The sequence below is a fragment of the Catharus ustulatus genome, chromosome 1 (genome assembly GCF_009819885.2).
Source record: "Catharus ustulatus isolate bCatUst1 chromosome 1, bCatUst1.pri.v2, whole genome shotgun sequence".
Lineage (NCBI taxonomy): Eukaryota > Metazoa > Chordata > Aves > Passeriformes > Turdidae > Catharus > Catharus ustulatus.
Window position 1 is genome coordinate 41047108 of NC_046221.1, and position 25075 is coordinate 41072182.

General features: G+C 37.9%; 1 protein-coding gene across 1 annotated transcript in view; it reads right to left on the reverse strand.

Moving 5' to 3' along the window:
- Nucleotides 1-3010: 3010 nt before the first annotated feature.
- NEK10 (NIMA related kinase 10) overlaps nt 3011-25075 on the reverse strand; it is an 84994-nt gene continuing 62929 nt past the window's right edge. The window contains 10 exon segments of the mRNA XM_042779014.1: nt 3011-3073; nt 3153-3205; nt 4614-4716; nt 6907-7014; nt 10049-10146; nt 12909-12946; nt 15402-15450; nt 23794-23880; nt 23967-24062; nt 24065-24122. Of these exon segments, the coding sequence (XP_042634948.1) occupies nt 3011-3073; nt 3153-3205; nt 4614-4716; nt 6907-7014; nt 10049-10146; nt 12909-12946; nt 15402-15450; nt 23794-23880; nt 23967-24062; nt 24065-24122 (753 nt within the window).

Here is a 25075-nt window from a genome sequence, read left to right on the forward strand (position 1 = left end):
CCACACTGGAGCAGGTTTCCTGGAAGGACTTTTGACCCTGTGGGGAACCCACACTGGAGCAGACTGTTCTTGAAGGACTGCACCCCGTGGAAAAGTAACCCATGTTGGCACAGCTCATGAACTGTATCCCATGGGAAGCCCTCAGGCTGGAGAAGTTTGCAGAGAACTGTCCCCTGTGGGAGCAGCCCTACAGTGGAGCAGGGGAAGGACTCTTCTCCCTGAACAGTGACAGGAACAACCTGTGATGAATTGACTGCAACCTCCATTCCCTGTCTCTCTGCACCACTTTGGGGGAGGACGTAAAGCCCAGGAAGGAGAGAGGGGTGTGGGGGAGGTAATTTTAAGATTTGGTTTACTTCTTCTTATCCTGCTCTGATTCTGATCGCTAATAAATTCAGCTAATATCCCCAAGTCGAGTCTGTTCTGCCTGTGACAGGAATTGGTGAGTGATGTCTCTCCCTGTCCTTATCTCAATTCATGAATCTTTTGTTATATTTTCTCTCCCCTGCCCAGTTGTAGAGGGGAGTGAAAGAGCAGCTGTGGTGGGGATCTGGCATTCAGCCACAGTCAATCCACCACAAAAAAGCATAGTGAAAAAACAAGTTGCTGGTGTGAAACCAACAATAGGGTTGCAGTACAACTGTCTTGTATCTGCCAGCTAAAGCCAGGACATGCTGTAGTGACACGCATGCAGTGGAGTTGGGCAAAATCTGCAATGGTTTTATATGCACACTGTTAACAAATCTAAGCAATTAAAAAAACCCCAAACCAATCAAATCTAAACAACATACATCTTAGCTTCTAAGGTGATTCACACCTATGAGGAGATTTCACTCCATTCCTCCAAAATTCACTCCAACATCAATTTTGTCCTTGCTACAAATCCCACAAAAAAAACCACAGATCAGCACTGATTGTGGATAACATACTGCAAGTCCTGCTAAAAAAACTGTGTGACTCAGGAGAAACAAAATGCACTTTTCAATTTTCCTGTGCTCCTGTGAAAATCAAAGACATAGCACATTCACCAATGTGATTAAGGATGAATGTTCCTGGCCTTCTCCAGACCTTACATACATGTTAAAATGTACCACTTGCTCTTTCACCCGTTTCCTTCTACAGGATCAAGAATTCCTTATGCTACACTGTCATCCCATGTAGCTATGAAGAATCATTTTTTATGCCTCCCTTAAAATAACATTTTAAAATATTTAGAATCTTAAGTTTTCTGCAGAACAGCTACTCTCTAAGGAATTCCAGCAGAGCAGAAAAAAGTTCTGAATAAATCAGGGAAAAAAAAGACAATTCTTTCAGTGCTGTTAGTCCCATGTGCATTTCTGTGGCACTCATATGTTGAAAGTACCAGCATATGTGCCTGCAATATTGAAGTATGCTCTACATTTCAGCAATTACATTTACAGCAATAGGACACAAGGGAATGAAATGAAGTTGTGCTAAGGGAAGTTCAGATCGGCCATGAGGAAAAGGTTCCTCACTGGAACTGTCTCCCCAGACAAGTGATCACAGCACCAAGCCTGTCTAAGTTCAAGGAGTATCTGGATGATGCTCTAGGTCATATGGCTTAAATTTAAGAAGTCCTATGAGAAGCAGGGAGTTGGACTCAATCCTTACATGCCCTTTCAAAATACTATGAGATACACTATGATTCTGATTTCCTTTAATAGATTCCTTATCTCTGTAGTAGTTCTTGTAAAAAAAAACCAAAAACCACTGAAGTCCATATTCGGCATATTCACCTCCTTCGTTACACTTAATTAAAGTGAGACACTTTTTACTATTCTGTTTGTGAGATAAATGACTATAAAACTACAACATATTTGTATATTTATAATAGGACTTGGTATACCTTGATGTCTTTTTCTTTTTTTTTTTTTTTTCTCACAAGCTGTGCGATACTTTTTCTACAGCATCAAATCTTGGGAGCTTGTCAGTTGGGCAAAAATTTTAAAATACTTGAAAACATTTATAAAGAAGGTTTTAGACCTCATGGATGAAAAAGCAATCTGTAAACATAATTCAAGTAAACCCTGAAGGTTTAAAGATTGAACCATTATTTTATTTTGTGAGTGTTAAATCATAATTTTCAATACTTTGAGCTGCAAGACACTTGCAAGCTGAAATACCAATTTAATGAGTAGCCTATAGAAATATTCAGACTACCATAAGAAATTTTTCAAGCTTGAATCATACCAAAAACTTCACAGAGATAAAAAATAACTGAAAAATACTGCTGAGACACCCAGAACTATAAATTCCTAAAACCTCTTAATACTCATAATAGGAAGGACAAGGGGTGGGAAGGGTTTATGTTTATTTATTTGTTTGTTTTAGAAAACCTAACTGCAGTCTCCCAGCCTTTAATGTGGTGATTAATGTAAAGACAAGAACAGCCTTACTTGATTGAAGTAGTTAATGGTTTTTTTTGCATTGAAGAATATTTGAGATGACAAATAGTAGGATATCAGGTGAAATATATGAGACAATATATAGTTAATATGTTTTCTTTCTTGTGTCAAAATTTTCCTGCAGGAAAGATATACCATCTTGAGGAGAAAGCATTTGCCTAGTTTCAAAGACTATCACTTTTTTTTTCATCCCCTGCACTTTAGTGCTAGCAAACACTTATATTGGCTCTTGTGCTGTATTCCAATATTTTGCTAGGTATATCAGCTTTATCCTTTAAACCCTGTAATGGCAGAGTGTTAAAATAAAATATACTTTTATGTAATTAACCTTTTGTTTAGATGTGAGCTTATGTGGGAAAAAAATGTGAGGAAATTGCCACCACACTTGTATGACTCTCTCATCTGAATGAAAAAAGCAGATGTGGCAAAAAAACCCCCTGCTTAGATTAGTTAAGATGCCCCTCATACATTTCTTCCAGTCCATGCATCCATGTATTGTAATAAACCACATACTGGAGTAAGTTTAAAGTGAACTGCAGTCATATAAACAGGAAGACGATACATTTGGCTTTAGCACATCATAATTAACCTTTTGTTTTTAAAGTGACTAGACTGGCCTGTTCCTCTAGAACCTCTTCAATTAGAGTCTAAAACGTAACTTAATTTCAGTGAAATATGTTCATTAAGAGTGATAAAAGAATCTGTACAGGTAAATATGCAGCTTACCTCCAACTGCTCATATGTCATCCCTTCTGCCATGCCAGAAGTGCCAAGAATGCCTAAAAGGCAAGTAATGTTATACTACTGAATTTGGCATTTATGCTCCCTTATCAGTTACTTAGCAATTCCACTTCAAACATGATGACAAGACAGATGCTTCATGATCACTAACTCCCACTGAGCACAGTGACTCCTGAAATGTGGGGTCGTTTTATGACATGATATGAATGTTCGACATACACACATTATGGAAGTATGCTAACCAATGAAAAATAATGCAAATACTTAATGTAACAGAACTCAGAAATGCAACTTTCTTATTTTTTCCCCACGTACAGTGGAAATTTACAGTGGAAAGGGCACACAGCCAGCAGCAATTTGGGAGGACAAAAGTATTGTCTGCAGGTTAAGAGATTCAAAAATTACAGGTAATGACCATCTCAACAAATTGCATTATTGTCTCCAGGAACAAAATAATGCTCATATTTAAAGTGACTGTTAGAGACTCATTTCCTACTCAAACATCACCCTTGACACCTAGTATTAATTTTGGCTTTTGCAAAAAGCTGTGGAACAGATATGCTATTTTCAACACAAAGGCCATCAAAACGAAAGTTTTTCACTCTTTTTTTCTGGCACCACAGATTTTAATATTACTCTGTCCTCTAGTTCATGGATTGTAACATGTTTTTTTCTGTATTTAGAAGGATGTAAATGGCACAATTACCAAAATACAGGCTGCATGTTTCCCTTATGCCCATTGCCCAAAAAAGCACATGATGAAAAAAGTCTCTGAACCAGGAACTGTATTTTCCAACCCCAGGTGATGCCACAGCTGGCAGGTTTGATTATACATGGTGTATAATTGTCTTCCTGAGTATCACCAGCCCAAAGTAGAAGTGACACATATATTGATATATTTTCTATTGATATATTTTCTAAAGTATATATACATATATGTGTGTGTGTGCGTATCCCTCCTCAAGTTCATATGTTTGATCTAACTATGTAATTAAATCAACCCATTACAACTGTTTCAACCTTGACAAAAGAACAACATAAGGATTTAAACAGAGTTGGCTTAAAAATCATATTTAAGGACAGGTAAATCCTAAGTATGACGCTTTCAGTTACAAACATTTCTATTAATTTTCATGGATTAACCATATATTATTTGCATCTTTGATATTTCTTTAATTCTATAATTTCAAAGTGTCCTCTCTTCAATCAGTAGAAAGTTCCAGCACTGCTGAATGTATATCTTACCAGTAATTAAACAAAACTAAACAAAACAAAACCCAACCAACCAGCAACCCCAAAGCAAAATCAAACAAATCCTCCAGAAAATCAGTGTGGTCTGATTGTCTTTAAAGACTGATCTTGGAGCAGCAATTCCTTCTGCTTTGATACCACATACTTTATTAGAAATATATATGCCACTACAGAAGTTTATGATGCTTTGCTTACCTTCTCTATCATCTGGAAGCAACATATTTCCACCTGAAGAAAGATGCACCTCATCTGCTGTGAAAATATTGGGTTCAGTCAATTCAGGAGAACTTTGCAGGATCTAGGGAAGAAAAAAAGAGACCAAAAAAATAAAGACATTTGAAAAGTCCATCCTTCCCATTTGCCAAAACTTCAGACTTCTAGGAGGCAGTTTACACTTTCTTATGCTTTCCAGTGTCATCAGAAGTCAAAAGAAATTTCAGTACTTCTTAGATTAATGAAAAAGTGGTGAGCATAATTACGAACCTTTTATCCTTATCCTACCCTTTTGTCTCCAGAAACACTGAACATTGCAAGCTGCATTTAGTATAAAGCACTGAATTCTTCAGATTTTCTGAATGAAATGTCACAAACTATACATTTGTGTGAATTCTCTTGAACCTGTGAGAGAAGCAGCTGGTGCTGCTTTTTAAAACTGTGGCTTCAAGTGAAATTGTTAGCCGATATTCAAGTAGTATAATTCCCATTAGAGGGATCCCAGCACTTTTGAAATCTGAATGTTAATTCAGCTACTTGATTATGATACTGACAATAAACTGAAAAACATCTGGTTTTGAAAATATCCACTGGTAACAACTCTGACAGGACCACCTTGGTGTACAGGAGAGAAATCCCAGCTATGCATTTCTGCAGCATGACAACACTTTTACAGTCACAGAAACAGAATAATCTCTATTGTTGAAAGACCTTTACCCCACTACTGATCCATGGAGGAATCTTTTTGTCTGCAATTCTTATTAGGTTTTCTAATTTAGTTTAAAACCCATTATTTTTAATTTTTATTTACAGAAATTATACAACCTTATAACAAAATTTGCTGTAAGAGTTCAACCTCATTCTTTTCTCTATTCAAGTTCCTGCCATTACCTCCAAATAATATTTCCTTCAAGGTAGAATGCCCAAAATTGCATTCAATGTCTCAAACATTTTCAATTTACATTACCATTTACTTTTTAAACAAAGTATTTCTTCCCTTTTCTACAGGTTTAAATCCAATGGTTTTGAAGCTAACACAATTTTACAGTTGATAACATTTACAAAAAACTTCCTTTATTTCTGAACACCTAAAATTTAGGTAAATTTTATAATAAACACTTCCTTTTTCTCACCATATTTTTGGGCATCCTTTTCTGAAAACATCAACTCTATACAAAATGAGCAGGTATTTCTTAGATTTAATGTTATGACTGAAATACAGAATATTTTATGTAAATCCCAACTTAATTTACAAGACAGCATGAAACTGATAGCTCAGAAAGAGACATCTTTAACTACCTTTCTAATGTACTACCAATGTGCCACCTTCCAGGAAGTTTTAGCACCTCAGGTTGATTATTACTGTTGGGGGCAAAAGCAAAGGAAGGATCTGATGTTTGAAGTCAGTCTGTTTTGTAGCAAACAATGACACAAGATTCCATAATTCAGTGGAAGTGGCTAATAATCAAGTTACAGAGGAGAATTACGTGAATAAGTCACCTTAGTCATCGAATTTTACGTACAATAATATATCTAAAAACTGCTTCATCATCAATTCATAAATGAAATATCTTAACTTCAGTCTCCCACAGTACACAGATGCCAAGGAAGTAAATTTCAAATCCTTTGCTGATTACAGTCCTCTCAGGAGATTTTGAAGCAACATTTGGAAATTCTGCCATTAGTCATTAGATCTTTCTCTGTTGGAGAGCATCCAGCATGCCACTGGAAAACACTCAAGCATACTTCTTCAGTCAGGCCATTCTTACAAATCTGCAGTACTTTTAAACTGATGACACTAAAATGTTGCTGACACTGTGCAACAACAAGACAAGACTTATATTCAAGATACTCTGGGACACTGCTTTCTTAGAGTAGGAGTACAGTAGAGTAGGAGTAGAGTACAAAACATGAAAAATATTAAGGAACTGTTAACTTATCAAGAAGAGCTAACATAACCTCTATTTACATTGCCCTTCCTCTTGTCTTTTTGAGCTCTGATGAGATGAGGTCTGGTTTTGTGTATTAGGAGCTAGCAGGTCCTTTATATTTACACAAAGAGTTCTAATGACAAGATACAAACTTGAAACCAACCTGCAGAAACTTCTTACTTAAGAAGACTCCATATTTAGCAAATATAGGACAGCTAGAAAACATTCTAAATATTTCCTTTTGAAAATGGACTCTTGCATTTATATTTTTGTGATATTAATATCAAAAGTATGATTGAATAGAGAGACAAACTTGACCACAAGTAGTAAATGGTGGGCCACACATTTCTGATTTCTCATTTCAGTTTAAAGGATTGCTCTGCTGACTGAAGGGATTTCTTGAATCTCCCAATGATTCTCCTTTTCAAGTTGCATCGCAAAGCTGGAGGAAGCTACATGAAACAAAGAAATACACTTTCACCATTCAGTTACACCTGCAATAAAAACTGACCCATTCAGAAGTCCCATTATTGAGAAATGTAGCTACACTGCAAAAAGAAACATTGATATCTAAAGGCATGATGATAAACAGTATAAGATTTGATTTAATGGCATATTATAATAAGGCTCCTTTGTTTGCCCAGTCTATTAGGCTTAGCTTACCATGTAACTCAATTCCTCTAGTCTTGAATGTAAACATCATTATTAGCCTTACACTGGTAAATACCAGATCTGCCTCCCTGATCAAAGTGCAAGTTTTTGGGACATTTTTCTACAGCTGAAGCACATAGAACATTACACTAGATTTCATGTTGGCTACAATGGGTTGCTTCATCTGAAATTAATGGAATAACAAGAAGCTTAGACCTTCATTCAATATGCATAGAATGGCTTCAATGGCCTCTTCTAAGGTCTTTATGGGTCTTAATACAATTCAGAGCACCCCTTTTGATGTTAGCTTCCTGAGGGAAGTTTACCTTTCACTTATCTATAAAGCATAACTTTATATACTTTTTCCTCCTGCATCTTTTTGGTTGAAAAAGAACACATCTTTCATCTATATTTACAAAAAACAAAACACCCAAACAAAAACCCCACAAATCATACTCTATGGTACTTTAAGTCTTTAATAGAGAGTCCAAAGGATGTATTTTCCTTTAAAATAATTTTTATGCTCCAACACTAAATGTACAGTTTAAGCTGTTGGTCACTGCAATGACATCAACCCAGTGTGACAACCATCCTATGGTATGTTACTACCCTTTTGAATTTATTATCTTCTATGCTGTTTCTGTATAGTTGTTTATACCTGCAGGTACTGTTTGAAAAACTATGATTTTCTACCATTTAGTATACACTTCATAATCATTTCATTGATGTAAATTCTTGACGTACCACTTGACTGAACTCAGGAACCTTTTTGACTACTTAGGGAATTGCAGACCAGTAATGATTTGCATTCAAACACTGACACAGTACACATTATAAAGACGTTTATCCCACTGGAATAAATTACTGCTTTTAGACAACTGAAAATCCAGAATGGCTTTATTGGCCTCACAGGAGTCCTGATTTGCTCTGACAAACCAGAAATCAAAGTCACATGTTAAGCACAAAAGACTTCTCCAGACAGCTGTTGGCAAGCACTTTTTTTTTTAATAGACAAATACTTCTCTTTTCTCATGCAGATAAAGCCTTATACACATGCTTTAAAGTCAGAAGTTTAATGTTCTTTAGCCTGTAAGAGAATTTAAAAATTATGCGTTTGGAAAGGCAAACAACATATCCTATGGATAACATATCACTGCAATCAACTGTGTGTAGTTAATGTACCATGGGGATCCTGGGATATTCTGAAGCAGAAATGGTAAAGAACAAGTCCAGTGCTTAAGAAACTTGGAGTTGCCTTGGGCAGTAGTGTTCAATTTTAGCTTTTGTTTTAATGAAATCTGTTGTCAGATCAGTTTAAAAAAAAAAAAAAAACAACAACAAAAAAAATCCCAAGGATTTACATAATGCTTTTAAAAAAGCTTTCTCTTACATTGTTTTCCAAAGATCACTCTGATTCTTGTTCCCATGGAAACAGGGAAGGCTGCTGGCAGCCAAGAACTAACAGGCAAGAACTATTCCTTGCAAACTTCAGTTTAGAAGTGTCAGCTGGAATATGTAACAGTTTGAGAAAACAGCTATGTATTATAAAAAATACCCAACCTTATATTAGTAAGAACATAAACAAGTGCAAGGGAGGCACGTGAAACATAGTAAACAAGTACAGGTATGGATTCTGGTTTCTCTGAAATCAGAGAAAATCTGTTGCTACAGCTTCAGTGGCCAATTCTGAGCCAGTTTTTGAGTTGCTGTTAGTTCTCAGCTCTTGAGCATCCACATTATAATAACTCATATTAATTAGTAAGCCACTTGAGAAAACCTTCAACAGAGAGGATAGGCTCACAAATGAGCATCTTGGACATACTCCTAACATACCATGTAAAAACTGAACTGCCTCATGTCTGCTGAAGGAGAAGGATATAATTTCCAATTATTTTAAAAAATGTTTGTTTCCTTTGTCTCTGATAACTTAATTCTTGTATTACCTGTTTTGATAAGTTTGACAACTAAAAAGAAGGAAAAAACCAAAATACAGACATGCAAACTGTACCTAAGTTCCGTTGTGTTGTTCTGTTCTAAACAAAACCAAACAAATTTGGCTGATCAAGCTCAAAAGCCCTAAGGTGATAAACATCACATCCCAAATGTACACACTTCATTTTGGAAAATAAAAAGCTGTTTAATTGATAATAGCAAAATTTTCAACTAGTTGCATGGTAGCCATCTTTCTGCAGAATAAAGAAGTTCAAATCATATTTTTAGGTAAGAGTTAAAGGCAGGTTTTCTATCTGCTCAGCTCCATTTTTGCTTTGGAGCCAGCATGAAATAACTTCAACTCTCACTATGAAGTAGTTGAACTTAATTTTAAAACAAGTCTTAAATTTGAAAAATATCTGACATTTCAAAATAGTTAACGTATTCAGGATTTCATCTATTGCACTAAAACTCCCTAGAGAGTATTACTATATATTGATAATTAAAATATAACATCAAAGTTATTTCGAAACTATTACTACAGAGGAACGCATTTTATTAACTCTCCATGTCAGTATATGATAGTCCCCTTAAGTAGTTCTATTGCTGGTATGACAGAATGCTGTAAAAATACTTTACTGTACAATCCATTTCTCTGAGGTGAGCCACGGCTTTTTTTTTTTTTTATATGACTCAATTATTGCCATCCTCCACATACTAATATTCCAAGTTAGTCTTTATTTTAATGATATATTTTTAAAGCATCCTGCCATCTGCAAAAATGTCAAGTTCTGTTGTTTTTAAAGAACAGTAACTAAATTAGCAGCACTTTGCAGTAACATCATTTTGACAACAGCAAATGACTAAAAAGTACAGAATGTCAGAAGCTGCAGCAATGCATACTTGAGTGATGAAGATAATTTTGTGCAGCTGAATAAGAATCTGCTGAACAGGGTCACTGATCTGATGCACCTTCCTTTGCTACAGCATTCCTGCCAATGCTGTAGATGACAAGAGGAAAATCAGGAGGGCAGCTCATTTTGTTGTCTTAGCACATTAACAGCATACAATGTTTAAAACTCCTAGATATAAATACCAAGTTGAAACGCTTGACTTGTTTTCCCAATAATGGTGGGAAAAAAAAAAAGATAATCTAAAACATTAAAAATTTAGACAATGTAAGTGACAAAATGTTTCAAAAGAAAATCCCTTTCTCTGAATCACTAAATTACTCCAGGCAAAAAGCAGTACTAATGTATCTCAATAATTCTTCAAATTCTGTCACATTTATTCAAAAGGATAAATATATGATAAACGTAATTTTCTTAACTGATTTTTTACATAGACTCACACAATATTTTTTATATGTTTTGATGTTATGAAATTTATTTTCATTCTACCCTAAGCATTATAATAATATGTTTGAGGTGGACCATTTCAATGAGGTAAGTCTATTGTTTAGGATTTTTAATCCTGTGTATAAAAGTCATACACATTGTCTGGCCCTGAGGTTAAATAAAAGATTATCAGCAGACTTCCACTATAAAACACTTAGTGTATTACTAAAGAACATTAGTTCACAAAATAATCTTTCCAAGTTGACTATTAGGCCTGGAAGCTAGACATTGAGCTAGTACTGAACTTCAGTCAGCAGATCTATACCTCTCTTAAATACAATTATCTCTAAACTATATTTCAGAGGCTAATTTAGGTATTCTAACATCGACTCTCACAGAAACAACCCGAGGATCAACAAGTCATGCATAAATTTACAACCACAAAAACTTTTTTTATTCCCCAAAGTGATCTTATGTCAAGATTGAAATTTCTACTGAGATGGTGATGAAATCCAAATACCAACCTTAACTAATCCACAACAGAACTATTACTACTTTTTTATTGATAAATTTCTGTACTGGCTCCTTTAATAAGAAGAAAGACAGTCACAAGTATTAGTGTATAAAGACCATTCAGATCTGAACTGTTCTCTCACAGAAATAAAGTGATACAGAAAACATCCTTCTCTACCACAGGGAGACACATTTCCAGTAGGATCAGGAAAACAATATCATTGATATTGCTGGGGGGTTTTTGTTGCGCTGCCTTTTGGCAGATGTCCTGAGAAAGTCAAGTGAAACTCAGTTTGACATATTTTCCCCCGTCTTCTCTTACTAATCACTAAGAGGACAAGAAGCTTTGCATTTCCTCTGAGTCACTTAAAGAAGAATCTAAGTTGGTTCTGCTCAAGGTGACAGTGGAAGCCATGCTACAATAACCTAAAATATATGTCACAAGAAGAACAATTTTGATTTAGCTCTTTTTGTTGCATTTTCATCTCTCTACCAACTGTTTCAATGCTGTATATTCAAGGTCCAAAAGAACCCAGAATAGTCTTGCCATAACAAAGTTAAAATCTTCAGTTATGTTAGGACACTAATGAAACCTTTACTTCTTTGACATGTTCCCTTTTTCATTGCTCCCTGTTCTGTGGTATTTGTCTCCTCTTTTCCTGTCAATGGTTTGTACTACAAACAAAAAATAAATAAATCATGGCCTTTTCTTTTGTAGGTCTTAAATTATTTTTTTCTGAATAGAAATATATTTAGAATGGAGCTTTTTCTCTTTTCTAGTTTCACAGCAACAACGTGACTTAAAAGTCTAGGAGGACCAGATTCCATGTCTACTTGTAGTATCTGTGTGCTTCAAAGATTTTAGGAGTTCCCATGAGGTCCATACACTCCCAACCACCCCAAGTTCCGTGTTTGTTTGGTTTTTTTTAAATACAGAAGTATAGCATTATTTGGAAGATGAGGGTATATGTATGAATAGGCTGCTGAAGACTTTTAAGACTTTTATCCAAAAGGAAAACATGACCAACAAAAGATAATGGATTTACTCACATTATTCATAGAACTGAAAATATCAACAAAGGTTAAAGTATTTTTCTGTAGCTCATTATAGCTCGTAGACATTGTGTTTACACTGTGTTGTTATTATATGGCATCCTGTAGCAAACAGCACTGAAACTACAGAAGGTTGACATCAAATTTGGATCTGTACTCCATAATTAAAATTCTTAATACAGTTTTTATATTAAAACTGTAAAATAAAACATACAGACAAGAAGCACTTTTTTGTGAATATCAGTATCTTAACTGATAAAAATACTTCTATTTCAAATATTATTTAATTAAGACAATATGCGTTCTGAAATCACAGCTTAGCAAGTTACAGCATGTGAAGCTTCTCAGTAAAAGTACTTCAAATGGGAAACTTGTTTCATCAATCATGATATATAAATACATGATAATTTTTAAGGGCTATATATAATATTCATTTTACAGGATAAATTCCCATTGTATTCAGCAGAAGTTTAGCTGGGGTAATGACAATTATCACGAGATCTTACCAATTCACTATTGGAATTGATACTGTTATGAAGTTCCTTAATGACACTTCAGATAACATATTTGTATGTGAAATGTAATTATACCTTTTCCTAACATTTAAAAATACAATTATAGATAAAACTGGCAGACTATGAAACTGCCATCTCATCATGAACATTCGATTTTCTTAGGGTGGAACCTGCGGGTGAGTAAAGGTAACTCTCAAAAGCAGATCAATAGGCATTAAAGAGGAAGAAATAAAAGAGGAAACACTCTGTATGCAACAGAAGAATCATGAAATAATGTTCAAAAACTTGAAAATTCATAGGTTTAATTTAAGTTAAAGTTTGAATTTCTTGCAAGCACAAAATTACCTGATCACCATCTTGATCCAGAACCATCAACATAATCTCTATCATTACCAAAAAAAAAAAAAGGTTTTAATTGTGTTTGGCATCAACAATTGTAGAGAAAATATCATTATTCCCCGACTCCTTCTCATGTTTCCTCTAAAGGAAATCTGTCCAAATTCACTAGTTTACAACCGTGCATTTTTAAGACACATAAAGGCAGGTTTTACCCTGCATGTCCAAAATAGAATGACTTCTACTAAATAAAAGTTTCTTTCCTTGGTCAGTACTAGTTGAAGTGGGGGCAAAATTGGCATTACATCACCAGGACAGCAGTATCTCAATGTCAGAAATACAAGTCTAGATGTTTCAAAGCTAAATCCTTCCCTAAACTCTAGACAAATACTTTCCCAGCCTGCAGATTTCACTAGCTGAGATAAGCAATAACAAATGGGTACAGATACCAGGGAACTGAAAGAACAAACACGATGTCCTGATGGATGGCTGCCACCACAGCCCAAATAGGGCAAGAATTTGTATCTACTTTTTGTGGCAGTAGGGAAAACGACAGTTTCAAGGAGTAGTTACAAATTAAGACAAGGAAATAGTTTTGCCAATGATTATGTGCAGGCCAGAGATTTGTCTAGTAGTGAATTTCTTCAAAGAGAAAGAAAATGTGCTTTTTCAATGCTCAAGCATGGGCAGGTTGCCATTACTGATTGCAATAGGACAAAAGATATAAGGCGAGGAAGTGATAAGCAAGAGACTGGATAGTGTTATGCTAAGAACCATTCTAAAAGCAAAAATAAAATACTGCATTTGAATCAAACAATGTCTGTGGAGAAACTCTGGGAAAGGATCAATGCTATAATTACAAATACTTACCTACCTACATTAAAGGTAAAATGAAAAAATTGTTCGGGGGACAAATGCAGCCAAGAGTGATTTTGAGAGTTTTTTCCAGATATGAAAGAAAAGTGCAAATAAAAAACAATTAACATGATTTCTGAATAAGGGTGGTGCCAAAGAGATCAGAAAAAATAATGGTCAAGAATGTGCTTGATGCATTACTGAAGAAAAAGGAAGTTCCTTTAGAAGAGGGATGATATGACATTCTGCTTCTGTTTGTTTCCTTTTTGAAGGAAATGAAGCCTCCAAAATGCAAAGATTGGGTGTCTATGCTTATACAGAAAGTCTAGAGGAGTTCAGAGGGACAAGATACTACTCTACACTACTACACAACTCCAACATACTCCACACTATTAAATACACAAGCACATTTTTCTATGGAAAAACATCTGATTAAAAATACAGAAATGGAATTTGGCTAATCAACTGATGTCAGCTTAATCTTCAATAGCAAGGTCCATTGTTAAAACTACTTATCATGTACAACTTCTGTGTGCAAACACCCTCTAACAATATCCTCAAGCAGACTTAGTGTCCTAGGCTGAGGCAAAATGGAGTCATAAAGGTAACCAAGAACATGTTTCATGAAGGCACTTGAGGAACTGTTACACTTGAAACAACCAACTGGAATTGATAGTAACAAGGATCAATTACAGTAATTTCACGATTATAAGCTGCACCATTTTGACTAAAATTTTGGTCCGAACCCAAAGTGCGGCTTATAATCAGGTGGGGCTTATATATGGACAAAGAACAAAAAGTTGCTGTTTTAGTTTGGAGGACAGGTGTCTGTTGAGAAAGGCAGGAACTTCTCTTTGAAATGGAGAATGTAAACCCCCTCTCTCCAAATTATTAGAATTTTGAAATCAAGGGGCTTTCAGGCAAAAATACGGGAATTAGGAATAACAGTTCTTTTCTAGGGAAATTAAAATAGAAATACAGTACTACAAAGAAACAAACTCCAAACCCTGACACAGTCAGAGTACAACCTGACACCCTGTCAGGCAGGGTGTTGGTAGCAGTCCCATTCCATGGTGGCTGCATCCTCCTGCAGTGACAGGTGTGGCTCAGTTGGAGCAGTGCTCCTATAGAAGGTGCAGTTTCCCTCTGGAGGTCCAGTGGTGATGTGGAGAAATCCGGTTTTCCACTGGAGTCCAGTGGAGAAAGGGGCTACCTTAGTGTCCCAAAGCCTCTGTTTTTGGTAAGAAATGTTGGGTTCTTCCCCCTGGCTGGAGCAACTTTCAATGGGATGCAGTAATTTTATCAGTCACACAGTGGGACTCAATGGGCCATTAGCAGACAATGACTCATTGGAGGAAGGATGAGTTGTGAAAAGATAAAGAACAATGCCCCGCCTGGTTTCAATGGATGGTCCATTAGCAGATTATCTGCCATTGAGATAAGGATCACTGTCCCCACCCTCAACAGATGGTGATAGAATAGATAGATTTTATCACACCCTGTATTGTAATGTGCGGCTTATAATCAGGTGCGGCTTATAAATGGACAAAAAACCAAAAAGTTGCTGAAACCCAGAAGTGCGGCTTATACTCAGTGCGGCTTATAATCGTGAAATTACTGTATATTAATATCATAGATCACACCTACCTTATCTGAGGTTGTCTTTCAGAAGCACTAAAACTTTGTTTAATTATTCCTGAAACAAATACTATTTTCTGTTTAAAAGAAACCCACAACATGCATGTTAATATCTTCTAATCCCAGACATGGTGTCAAAATAACTTTTAAGAAACAGCATTAAACAAACTCCAAACCCTCACTTGACTATCAAGTTGACGTTCGATATATCAAAGATTTGCTTGCATCATAGCAACAATCTCAGTCCAACAGAGCATTTTAATAATTTCTTTCAGAAAATTGTTACAGAAAGTAGCAACACATGCTAACTGGATGTCCACAGAATATGTACCTGGATTTGCATTAAATTATTACAGTTACTGCTACCACTATAGCCACAACATTGTGGCTATAGTCAATAGATGGAGACAGTCAATGTATAAGGAGATAGAATATTTGCCCACTTTCTTAGAGGTCCACCAGAGATTTACTGGCACCATTCCATTAGCTGGCTATCTACATGCAATAGCATATGCAACACCTTTCTTTTTAAATAATCCTACTGAAGTCAAGCACTACTTTGAAGACAGCACTATGACTAGTTATTGGTCCAACATGTAACCAGAAATAAAACTGAATGTAAACATTGAAATAAATTATTTCATACTGCAAAGCTAATATTTGATGACATCTATTATTTATGCACTTGGAAAGCATTGCCTTAAAGCAAATATTAGTCTTAAGCATTTGTCTTAAATCATTCCTGTAAAACCATTCTTTTGATGGTAATTTGGATGGTAATATGAGACCACCCTGGTATCTCATTTTGATTGACTGTATGTTTAATGAAAAAATAATTCTGCTAACTGAATGCCTGAGTGGCAAAATTAGGATATTACAATTTTCCCATACAATTAGTGTATTCTAATAAAAGACCTGCATCTTTGTCTACATGAGATTTTTTTCCACACTAGTAACATCACAAATATTATCACTAAGCAAGAACAGAGGTATTTGATCACTCAAACAGCAAACCAGAAAAAGAAAAGATTTTATGTCAAACTTGTTTTCCCATTGTTGGTCTTGTTACAGCAGTTATATTAGTTCTTGAGTAACTGTAGAGTAAACATATTTCTGAGAGTCTTGCATCTTTCTGTGTTCAAATATACTTTTGTGTTGGACTCTAAAATATTTTTTCTACTTTTCTGAGATCCTCTGAATAAAAAAAAAATCTGAAGGAGGCTTTCATCAGTGAAACAGTGAATTCACTTTAAAACCAAAAGAAATTATACATCTTTGGGCCAAATCTATCTTCCTAAAAAGGAGTCACAGAGAGAGAATGAAAGAAAAAGAAACAACATTTTAATCCTTGCTGACACTTTGCATAGCAAAACAGATACCAAAATTCAGTGGTAGATAACACAAAAGACTATTTGATAAGAGCAGTTGAATTACATAATAGCAAATAAACTAGGCCCTCATGGAAGCAAAAGTTCTTCAATCACCTTTTTTAATGAGACAGAAAAATACAAAAAGAGAGTGCCCACTGACTAGAAAGGAAAAGAAATGAAAAATATTACTGTGCCTATTCAAGGAACAGATATTTTACCTTAGGACACAGACACAGTAACACAAATAGAAAAGTAGAAGTGCTGAGGGAACGTGAGTCATGCTGATTGGGGTAAGGATTTTGAGTTACATCCTGAGACATTGTCGCAACAAATACCATAATATATTACGTGTATATATGCAAGAAAATCTGTAACAAAAGCCACTTGGTTAGAAAGTGTGAACACAGTTGTTTGCTAGAGTTTTATAAAAAAAACAACCCCCTTTTTCAAGTATTCATGTACAAAATTTGGTTTGAAATACTATACCCTTTGGCTGTTTCAAATAATGACTCACCACATTTGACTTGCTAATCTGCTGTCTTATGAGTGTATTTACTAGTGCATGATATTTCACACCAAAGAGTCTGTCTCATCACTCACTGTACACAGCAGATATGCAATATTTTCTGATTCATATGCTAAAATTAGGAAAATACTTATTAATGCTAAAAAACAAAACCCCAAAGAAATCATGGTACAGAACATCACATAACAATAGCAAACACCCTTCAGGCCTATTTTTATTGCTTATTATTATGCTAGAGACCAACTGAGCAGCTAGATCTGAGAAAGGAATCTCATTATGTTACTCACTATGAAAACACAGAGAAATAATTTACTTAATATCTAAACACAAGGAGACTCAAACATGTAAAAAACATTGTAACAAACACACTCGTGTACCCATACACCCAAGGAACACTAATAACTTTATTCATAATCCCTAGTCTTCTGTGTGTGAGTTATGCTAATCATACAAAGCCAGGCAGGGAGTAAGAAACAGCACAGATGTGTAGGCAAGTTAACTCATGTAAGTCATGGAGCACACAGTGTATCCTGATGTTCAGCTCAGGGTTACCTGGACCATATTTCCTTTACCATGGCTACTCCTTTGCCATGGATGGGAAGAGCAAGGCAATATGTTTTTCACAAATGCCTTACAAGAGAGCATTTTTCAGTTCAAGATGATCTCAAGGAAAATTAAATACAAACCCTCCATCTCTTTCCTGTTTTGTGTCCATTCTTGTTAGAAGATGAAAGACATACAAAAGCCAAACTTTTAATTCTCATCAGCCACCCTCTTCTGAGTAGCTCTACGCAGATTCCTTGAGGATATAAAAAAAAGTATTAAATGAGGCATAAATAATTTCTCTAACTGCTACTTTGGTCTTTAGCAACTGATGTACAGTAAATTCACGAATACAAGCCGCACTGACTATAAGCCGCATCTCTGGGTGTTGGCAAATATTTCGGTTTTTGTCCATAGATAAGCCGCACCCGAATATAAGCCGCTTTGTTGTTCGCAGCGAGGACCTGCGTGCAATTACTAACAGAACCGCGGGAGGGCGGGGTTTACTGGCTGAGCTAAGGCTGTGCAGGCTCGGCCCGCTAGGGGCCGCTGACGGGGCCAGGTGGGCCAGCACGGTGCTGCAGCTCGGGGCCGGCCGCCGCTGCCCCTGGGCTCGGTCACCCCGGGTCGGCGCTGCCCCGCGGTGGCAGGCAGGGACGGAGCTTCCCCCGCTCCTACCGCAGCGGCGGCGGGCGGGGACGGAGCTTTCCCGCGCCCGTGGCGCCGGCGGCGGGCAGGGACGGAGTTTCCCCGCTCCTGCCGCGGCGGCGGCTGGCGGGGACAAAGCACCCCGTCGGCTCCCCGAGCCACGGCAATGGCTGCGCGGGGCTCCTGTCGGCACCCCGGGCCGCAGCAATGGCGGCGCGCGCTTCCCCCCCCCGTCCCTGGGCCGCAGCAATGGCAGTGCGGGGCTCCCGTCGGCTCCCCGGGCCGCAGCAATGGCGGCGCGGGCTTCCCCCCCCCTCCCCGGGCCGCGGTAGGGGCGGCCCGGGTCCCCCCTCTCCTCCCCGGGCCGCGGCAATGGCGGCGTCGGGCCCCCCCCCCGTCTCTCCCCTGGGCTGTGGCAGAGGAGGAAAGAGAGCTCTCCCGCCTCTCTCCCCGCCCCCCGTGCTGCCTACAGGGAGCCAGGCTCCACCCGCAGTGCAACAGAGTAGCGATTTGTAACAATCGCAAAATGCCGACTTTGCAGCTGCTCGGCTCAGCACTCTGGCAGGCACTTCTGAGGTTGTATTAGCCGCTCCTGATTATTAGCCGCATTTCCGGTTTAGGAGCAAAATCTTAGTCAAATTGGTGCGGCTTGTATTCGTGAAATTACTGTAATTAGAGCAACTTCTAGGACTTTAACTTCTTAATATATATTGACATCAGTACAAATCATACAAATACATTTTAATATGAAGTTTACTGTTCTCCTCTTGCAGGCATCTGAACAGGCAATTGCAAGGAAAGAGCTGGTTACATGTTATGAGATCAGAAAAACCTGAGAAGACAGTAACTTTTGCTTTGGCTTTAACTTTCACTTCATGGTATCTAAAAAATAAAACCTCTGGAAACCATTCCAAGTTTGATCAGATTGGTAGGAAAATTGAATTGAGATTTTGTATTAGCAGAGAACCTAAGTATGAATGAAATGGAAGCAAAGGGAGTGGTTTTTTGAATGACAGCTCAACAATCTTTTCAGGAGAAAGGTGAAATTACCTTTATTTATTCAAAATACTCTTAGTAAGCTGCCCTTCAATTCCTATACACTGGAATAGACAATGCCAACTAGGTTAATTAAGCTGTTTTGCAGAGCAAACAGCTAAGTTTTCTTCCTTGCTAGAAGCGATTCCAGGTACAGCAACAGAAATCAACATAAATATACTTCAAACTTAACTCAAGCATCATACAGGAAAACCAGATATTGGCTGATGTCTTCACCAAAATCCCATTAGCCTGAGGTCTCAAGAGAAATCTGAATCTTAGACAAATGAGGAAAAGCAAGCCTACAAAACAATAAGGTCTCCAAAGCTCTTCACAGACAGCTCATTGTGCAAATGACAGGTTTCTTGGTGCAATAATAATTTTCAAGAAATTCCCTAAACTTTCTCCTTACAATCTGAAACCAGAAAATCATATATAGCAGATGCCAGACAGTTTGGTAAATTTTTGGAATAAGATTAGATGTAGTAATCTTTTCCAAAGAAGAAATGTCTTCTCAAGTCACCAAATCCATAAAATACAATTGGTCTGAATTAAAAAGGCAAAAAAAAAGCTCATTTCTGTAACAACAGAATTCTCAAGATATAAGGTTGCTGCCTGCAATCTAGCCCAAATTACAGGCTCCAGAAAACAAATGACATTACTGAACAGGGGTTTATTTCATAATGTGTTTGTTGTTAGGAAACCCTTTTAGAGTTACATCAGTAGAATACTGTTCAGGCAGATCTGTGCTATTTTCACTACATGGTAACTTTGAATACTATTGGGTTGCAGAAATTCAGGAAAGGAATCCTGAATATTAATGTCTTTGCTTATTGGTCACAAGACATATAAGTGCAGAGAGTCCTATAAATAGTGGAAAGATAAATGAAATTATGAGGTAGGAGAAAACCTTTTAAACAAGATACAGCAGCACAACAGGACTGTGTTTTGAGACATCTTAATTTCTTGAAAAGTCTGAGCAATTCTGAAAAAAAATTATTCCATGCCACCTCTATATTGGGAGGAAAGTTAAAAGTACATAAAACTCTTAGACCAGGGTTTTCTAGCAGCATGTTTTATACAGAATTGTTTTTCAAAGTATTTAGAACACTGTCCTGATTGTGATGTAAATGAACATGATTAAGGGAATCAAAAAATATTGACCAGAAGAGCATTCCCAAACAAAAAGTACAGTAATTTCACGATTATAAGGCACACTTCTGGGTGTCGGCAAATTTCCAAACTTTGTCCATATATAAGGCACACCGGCACACAAAGCACACTTTTTTTTTTTTTTTTTTTTGCAGGGAGCATCCGCGCAACAAAGTAACGAATTAGTAATGCAATCACGGAGTTTACTGGCTCGGCTTGGGACTGTTGCAGGCTTGCACTTCCGGGTTGGCAAATTTCCCAACTTTGTCCATATATAAAGCGCACCGGACTATAAGGCGCACTTCCGGGTTCGGACCAAAATTTTAGTCAAAAGAGTGCACCTTATACTCATGAAATTACTGCAAATTTTTCAACTCTCCCCCAACTGACACACCAGCTCTACTGGACTTACTAAGCATTTCTACATATCACAGGTTTTTCTGCTATTGGATTTACCCACAGAAGTGAAGGTATGGTGTTACACTGTAAACCAAATGCAAGTAAAAACCCTTTAATATGACTAAGCTAAGGTAAAGTTGGGAGCCTTGTAATTTTAAACTAAGAAAAAAACCTAAGTGCAACTAATAAATTGTTATCATCCCATCATTCTTTACAGCTTTTTGACTCTGTATGTCCCTATCCTCTGTCAATCTTCATAATTTGAAATGATAATGACTTCAGGAAAAGAAAAATGCATTTGTCAGTGCTGCCTCTATGTTTCTGAAATGTGCAGAATCTTGGTCCTGCAGGATTAATCATTTCAAGTACCAGGAGTAACTATTCCAGAATCTACACACCCTGGACTTGGCAATCTTGGGAGTTGTTAAAGGAGCTGGTCTTGTAGAAATAATTTGTCTATATGTTCTATACTAAGAAGAATAATCCTTTCTTACAGCATCATTGAAAAACACTGAGTATGCAAAGTCATTAAAATATTACGACAATATTGGAATATAAAAAAGTTTACCCCTATTACACTGACAGATCCATACCAGCTTCTGTGTTACTGAACAGCTCAGCATATCACACCTTTTTGCAAAATACCACCCTAGTTTTAAATTAGAATGATCACATTTTCTCTGACAATGATGTGATGACAGCTTGATTAGACAAATCCTTTCACAATCCTCATCAATATACCTGAAACTAAAACTCTCATCCTCATGTTAGCAGTTTCCAAGTTAGCTAAATCAAAGTTGGTCACATTTTCCCCTGTAATGTTGACAAGTTTGACAAAACTATGGCTGATAATTCAAACTCTGTTAGCCATTTATTATTAATGAATGGAGCCTATCTCAAGCAATACCTAATTTATATTTGAATTTATTGGATTTATAATTTTTTTAAAGCTATCTTTTCTTTACCCCTGAAAAGCAGAAACATTTGCCAGCATTACTTGCTGCCAGATCAGCAACCGATCTGCAACAATGACTTCAACATGAAATAGAAACTACAGCCGATCCAAGAATGTAAGACAGCAGAGTTATTTTTCTGAAAAAGCAACCCTGAAGTATCTATATAATAATTAGACTCTATGCCAGCAGAAAAATGGGTAATGAGTTCTAGAAATGTTGATTAAAGTTACTGGGACTGATAGGAACTGGCTGAATCTTTCCACATAAAATATTTAATTAAAATTATGGCAATGTGGCACAGTAATATTTAAATATAAGTAAAAGTTTATATTTTGTTAATGTCTAAACCTTAATAAAGAAAAATTAACTAGAAGGAAATAATTACCACTAATGGTTTGGGTGTGGCAAGTTACAAGCTACACAAAGGCTTCAAATTTCTGTGCTCAGTGCTGAACTAGCCCACAAAGAACTACATTCCTGTGACACACACAATGTGTTATTCTTCAGTATGAACACAAAATAGAACTTTGTCCCTGGAAGCTGCTTTTTCTCAATCTATGCTTCATTCTATGCAGCCCCTTCCCACAGTTATTCAAGGCTTCCGGGTATCCTGCAGCCTTCTCCTGTTACTCTCTTAGACCAAGAAAGTGACCACAAAAAAAGTGTTTCTTTGAATTGTTATTTATTAAGAAAACATTGACAATAACCTCAGGGCTCGCTAGACACAGAACCTCCAGCCGTCAGAATGGTAGGCTATTCAGCGGCAATTAGCAAATCATTTTAACAGATTTTAAGTAGAGTTACCAAATCATTTATTTGCCCTGCCCTAATGGCAAGGCATTTCAGTAAAATGAGGTCATATTTCTACAGTACCTGGGCCAAAATATGAAATAAAATCTAGCTATCAAATAGGATTACAAGCAAATAAAGTAATGTTATTCAAGATTTTTTGAAGCCTGGGACATTTGCAGCAATAATGTTTTCTAATCTTCAGACAGCTATATTCCCTTTACCTTTTAAAAGTACATCTAAATCATCCCCATATTTTATGAACCGAAATCTTAAATTTTGCTCAATTATAGTATCCATCTCTTTTTTTCCTAGTATAAAATGCACTTTGATTCTCTCTAATCAGATTCCCATTGCCTGTAATAGGTAGGTCATGGTAGTTCACAATCTAGCAAGTAAATCAGAGTGGATAGAGCTAAGGATTTTTTAGTTGATTTTTTTTTCTAATTTTCAAATTGGAAATGTAACCCCAAAAAACTGTTATTAAGATAACACCCAACACAGCTGGTGCAGTCCAATATGATTACCATAAATAACTATAAGCAGAATTAATGCTGTGTTTTGCCACATAATTCTGTCCTAATTAAAATCTACACATTCCTTCAGTTCCATTCAGTCAATTCTTCCAGACAGTTAAAGCTTGCCTCTTTGAACTTTCTTTTTCGCACTTTTCCATCTGTTTCTTATCAATATTAGTCATCTTGTGTTTAAATTTAAAACCACCTTCTTTGTCAAGGAGCCCAATAATATGCCAGTTTTCATGGTTGCTACTGCAAAATATGGGGACAAGCTACACAAAGACCTGGTGATACCAGATGTGTTAAACTGGACATAGCTGACACAGAGGCACAGTTATTTTCTTTACTTAGGAAACAACAGATTGTGAACTTGTGACAAATAATGAAATACTCTCATATATTGGACTAAACAACTGTGTTTTACTGTTAGAAAGTAGTGTACACTTCATTCTTGAGGAATCTTACCAATAGCAGACTCTTTCAAATTACTTGAACTGGAGCTGCTTGAATTGTCCACTATGTCTATCTCACTGTCTAATTGAGAGAAAATACCTGCACATAAAAACGAAAACAAAGAAACTTTTAACCCACCTCTAACCAGCATCATAACACCTGATGCTTCTTTTGCTAATGTCTACCTTTCTCCACAGTCCTGTCATCCTCTACCAGGATTGCTTCATATGTTCTTTCCTCATCTTTTCCATGTGCACACTGACAACTGTCAACTGGAAGGTATTTTCTGAAAATTCACTTTTGCAACTGGCTGCTCCACTGCTGCTAGTATGCAGAATCAACTTCACATACAGTAATTTCACGAATACAAGCCGCACCAATGTGACCAAAAGTTTGGTGGAAACCCGGAAGTGCGGTTAATATTCGAGGGCGGCTAATACATGAACAATATTCTAAAAGCTGCCAACACGGAAGTGAGAGCCCGCGGCAGCCCCAAGCCAAGCTGGAGCCCGGCCGGCCCCGGCTGAGGTGGGAAAGCCTGGCAGAGGCAGGGCCAGCAGTGTGGGGGGCGGGCGGCAGAGCCTGGGCCAGCAGGGCGGGGCAGGGGGGGCGGCAGAGCCCGGGCCAGCAGGGCGGGGAAGCCCGGGAGAACTGGGGCTAGCAGTGCAAGGGAGCATGGCAGAAGCAGGAAGCCCGGCGGGTGGGGCTGCCTGGCAGCGGGGGAAGCCCAGCAGAATCGGGGCCAGCAGCGTGGGAGAGCCCGGTGGTGCGGGGGCCTGCAGTGCCGGCCAGGGCGAGCAAACGCGGCGGCGGTGCAGACGGGAGGGGGCGGTCGGCGAGCCTGGCGGCGGCCGCCCCGCTGGCAGAGCCTGGCAGCAGCGGCAGCCCTGCCGGCCGGGCGAGCAAACATGGCGCAGGGCGGCCGGCGTGCCTGGTAGCGGAGGCGGCGGCTGGCCTGCCGGCAGGGCGAGTAAACGCAGCAGCGGGGCGGCCGGCGTGCCTGCCAGTGGTGGCAGCGGCTGGCCCGCCGGCAGGGCAAGCAAACGCAGCAGCGGGGCGGTGCTGACGGGAGAAGGGGGCCAGTGAGCCCGGCGGCGGCTGCAGCACCACCCGGCCGGCCCCGTCGGCAACCATGAGCGGGCCGAGCCTTCCTGGCCCCGCCCCGAGCCAGTAAAGCCCGCTATGCCGCGATCCTGTTACTAATTGGCCAATTTGTGAAAGCTGCGCACGGATTCTCGCTACGAACGAAAGTGCGGCTAATATTCGGGGTGCGGCTTATCTATTGACAAAGAGA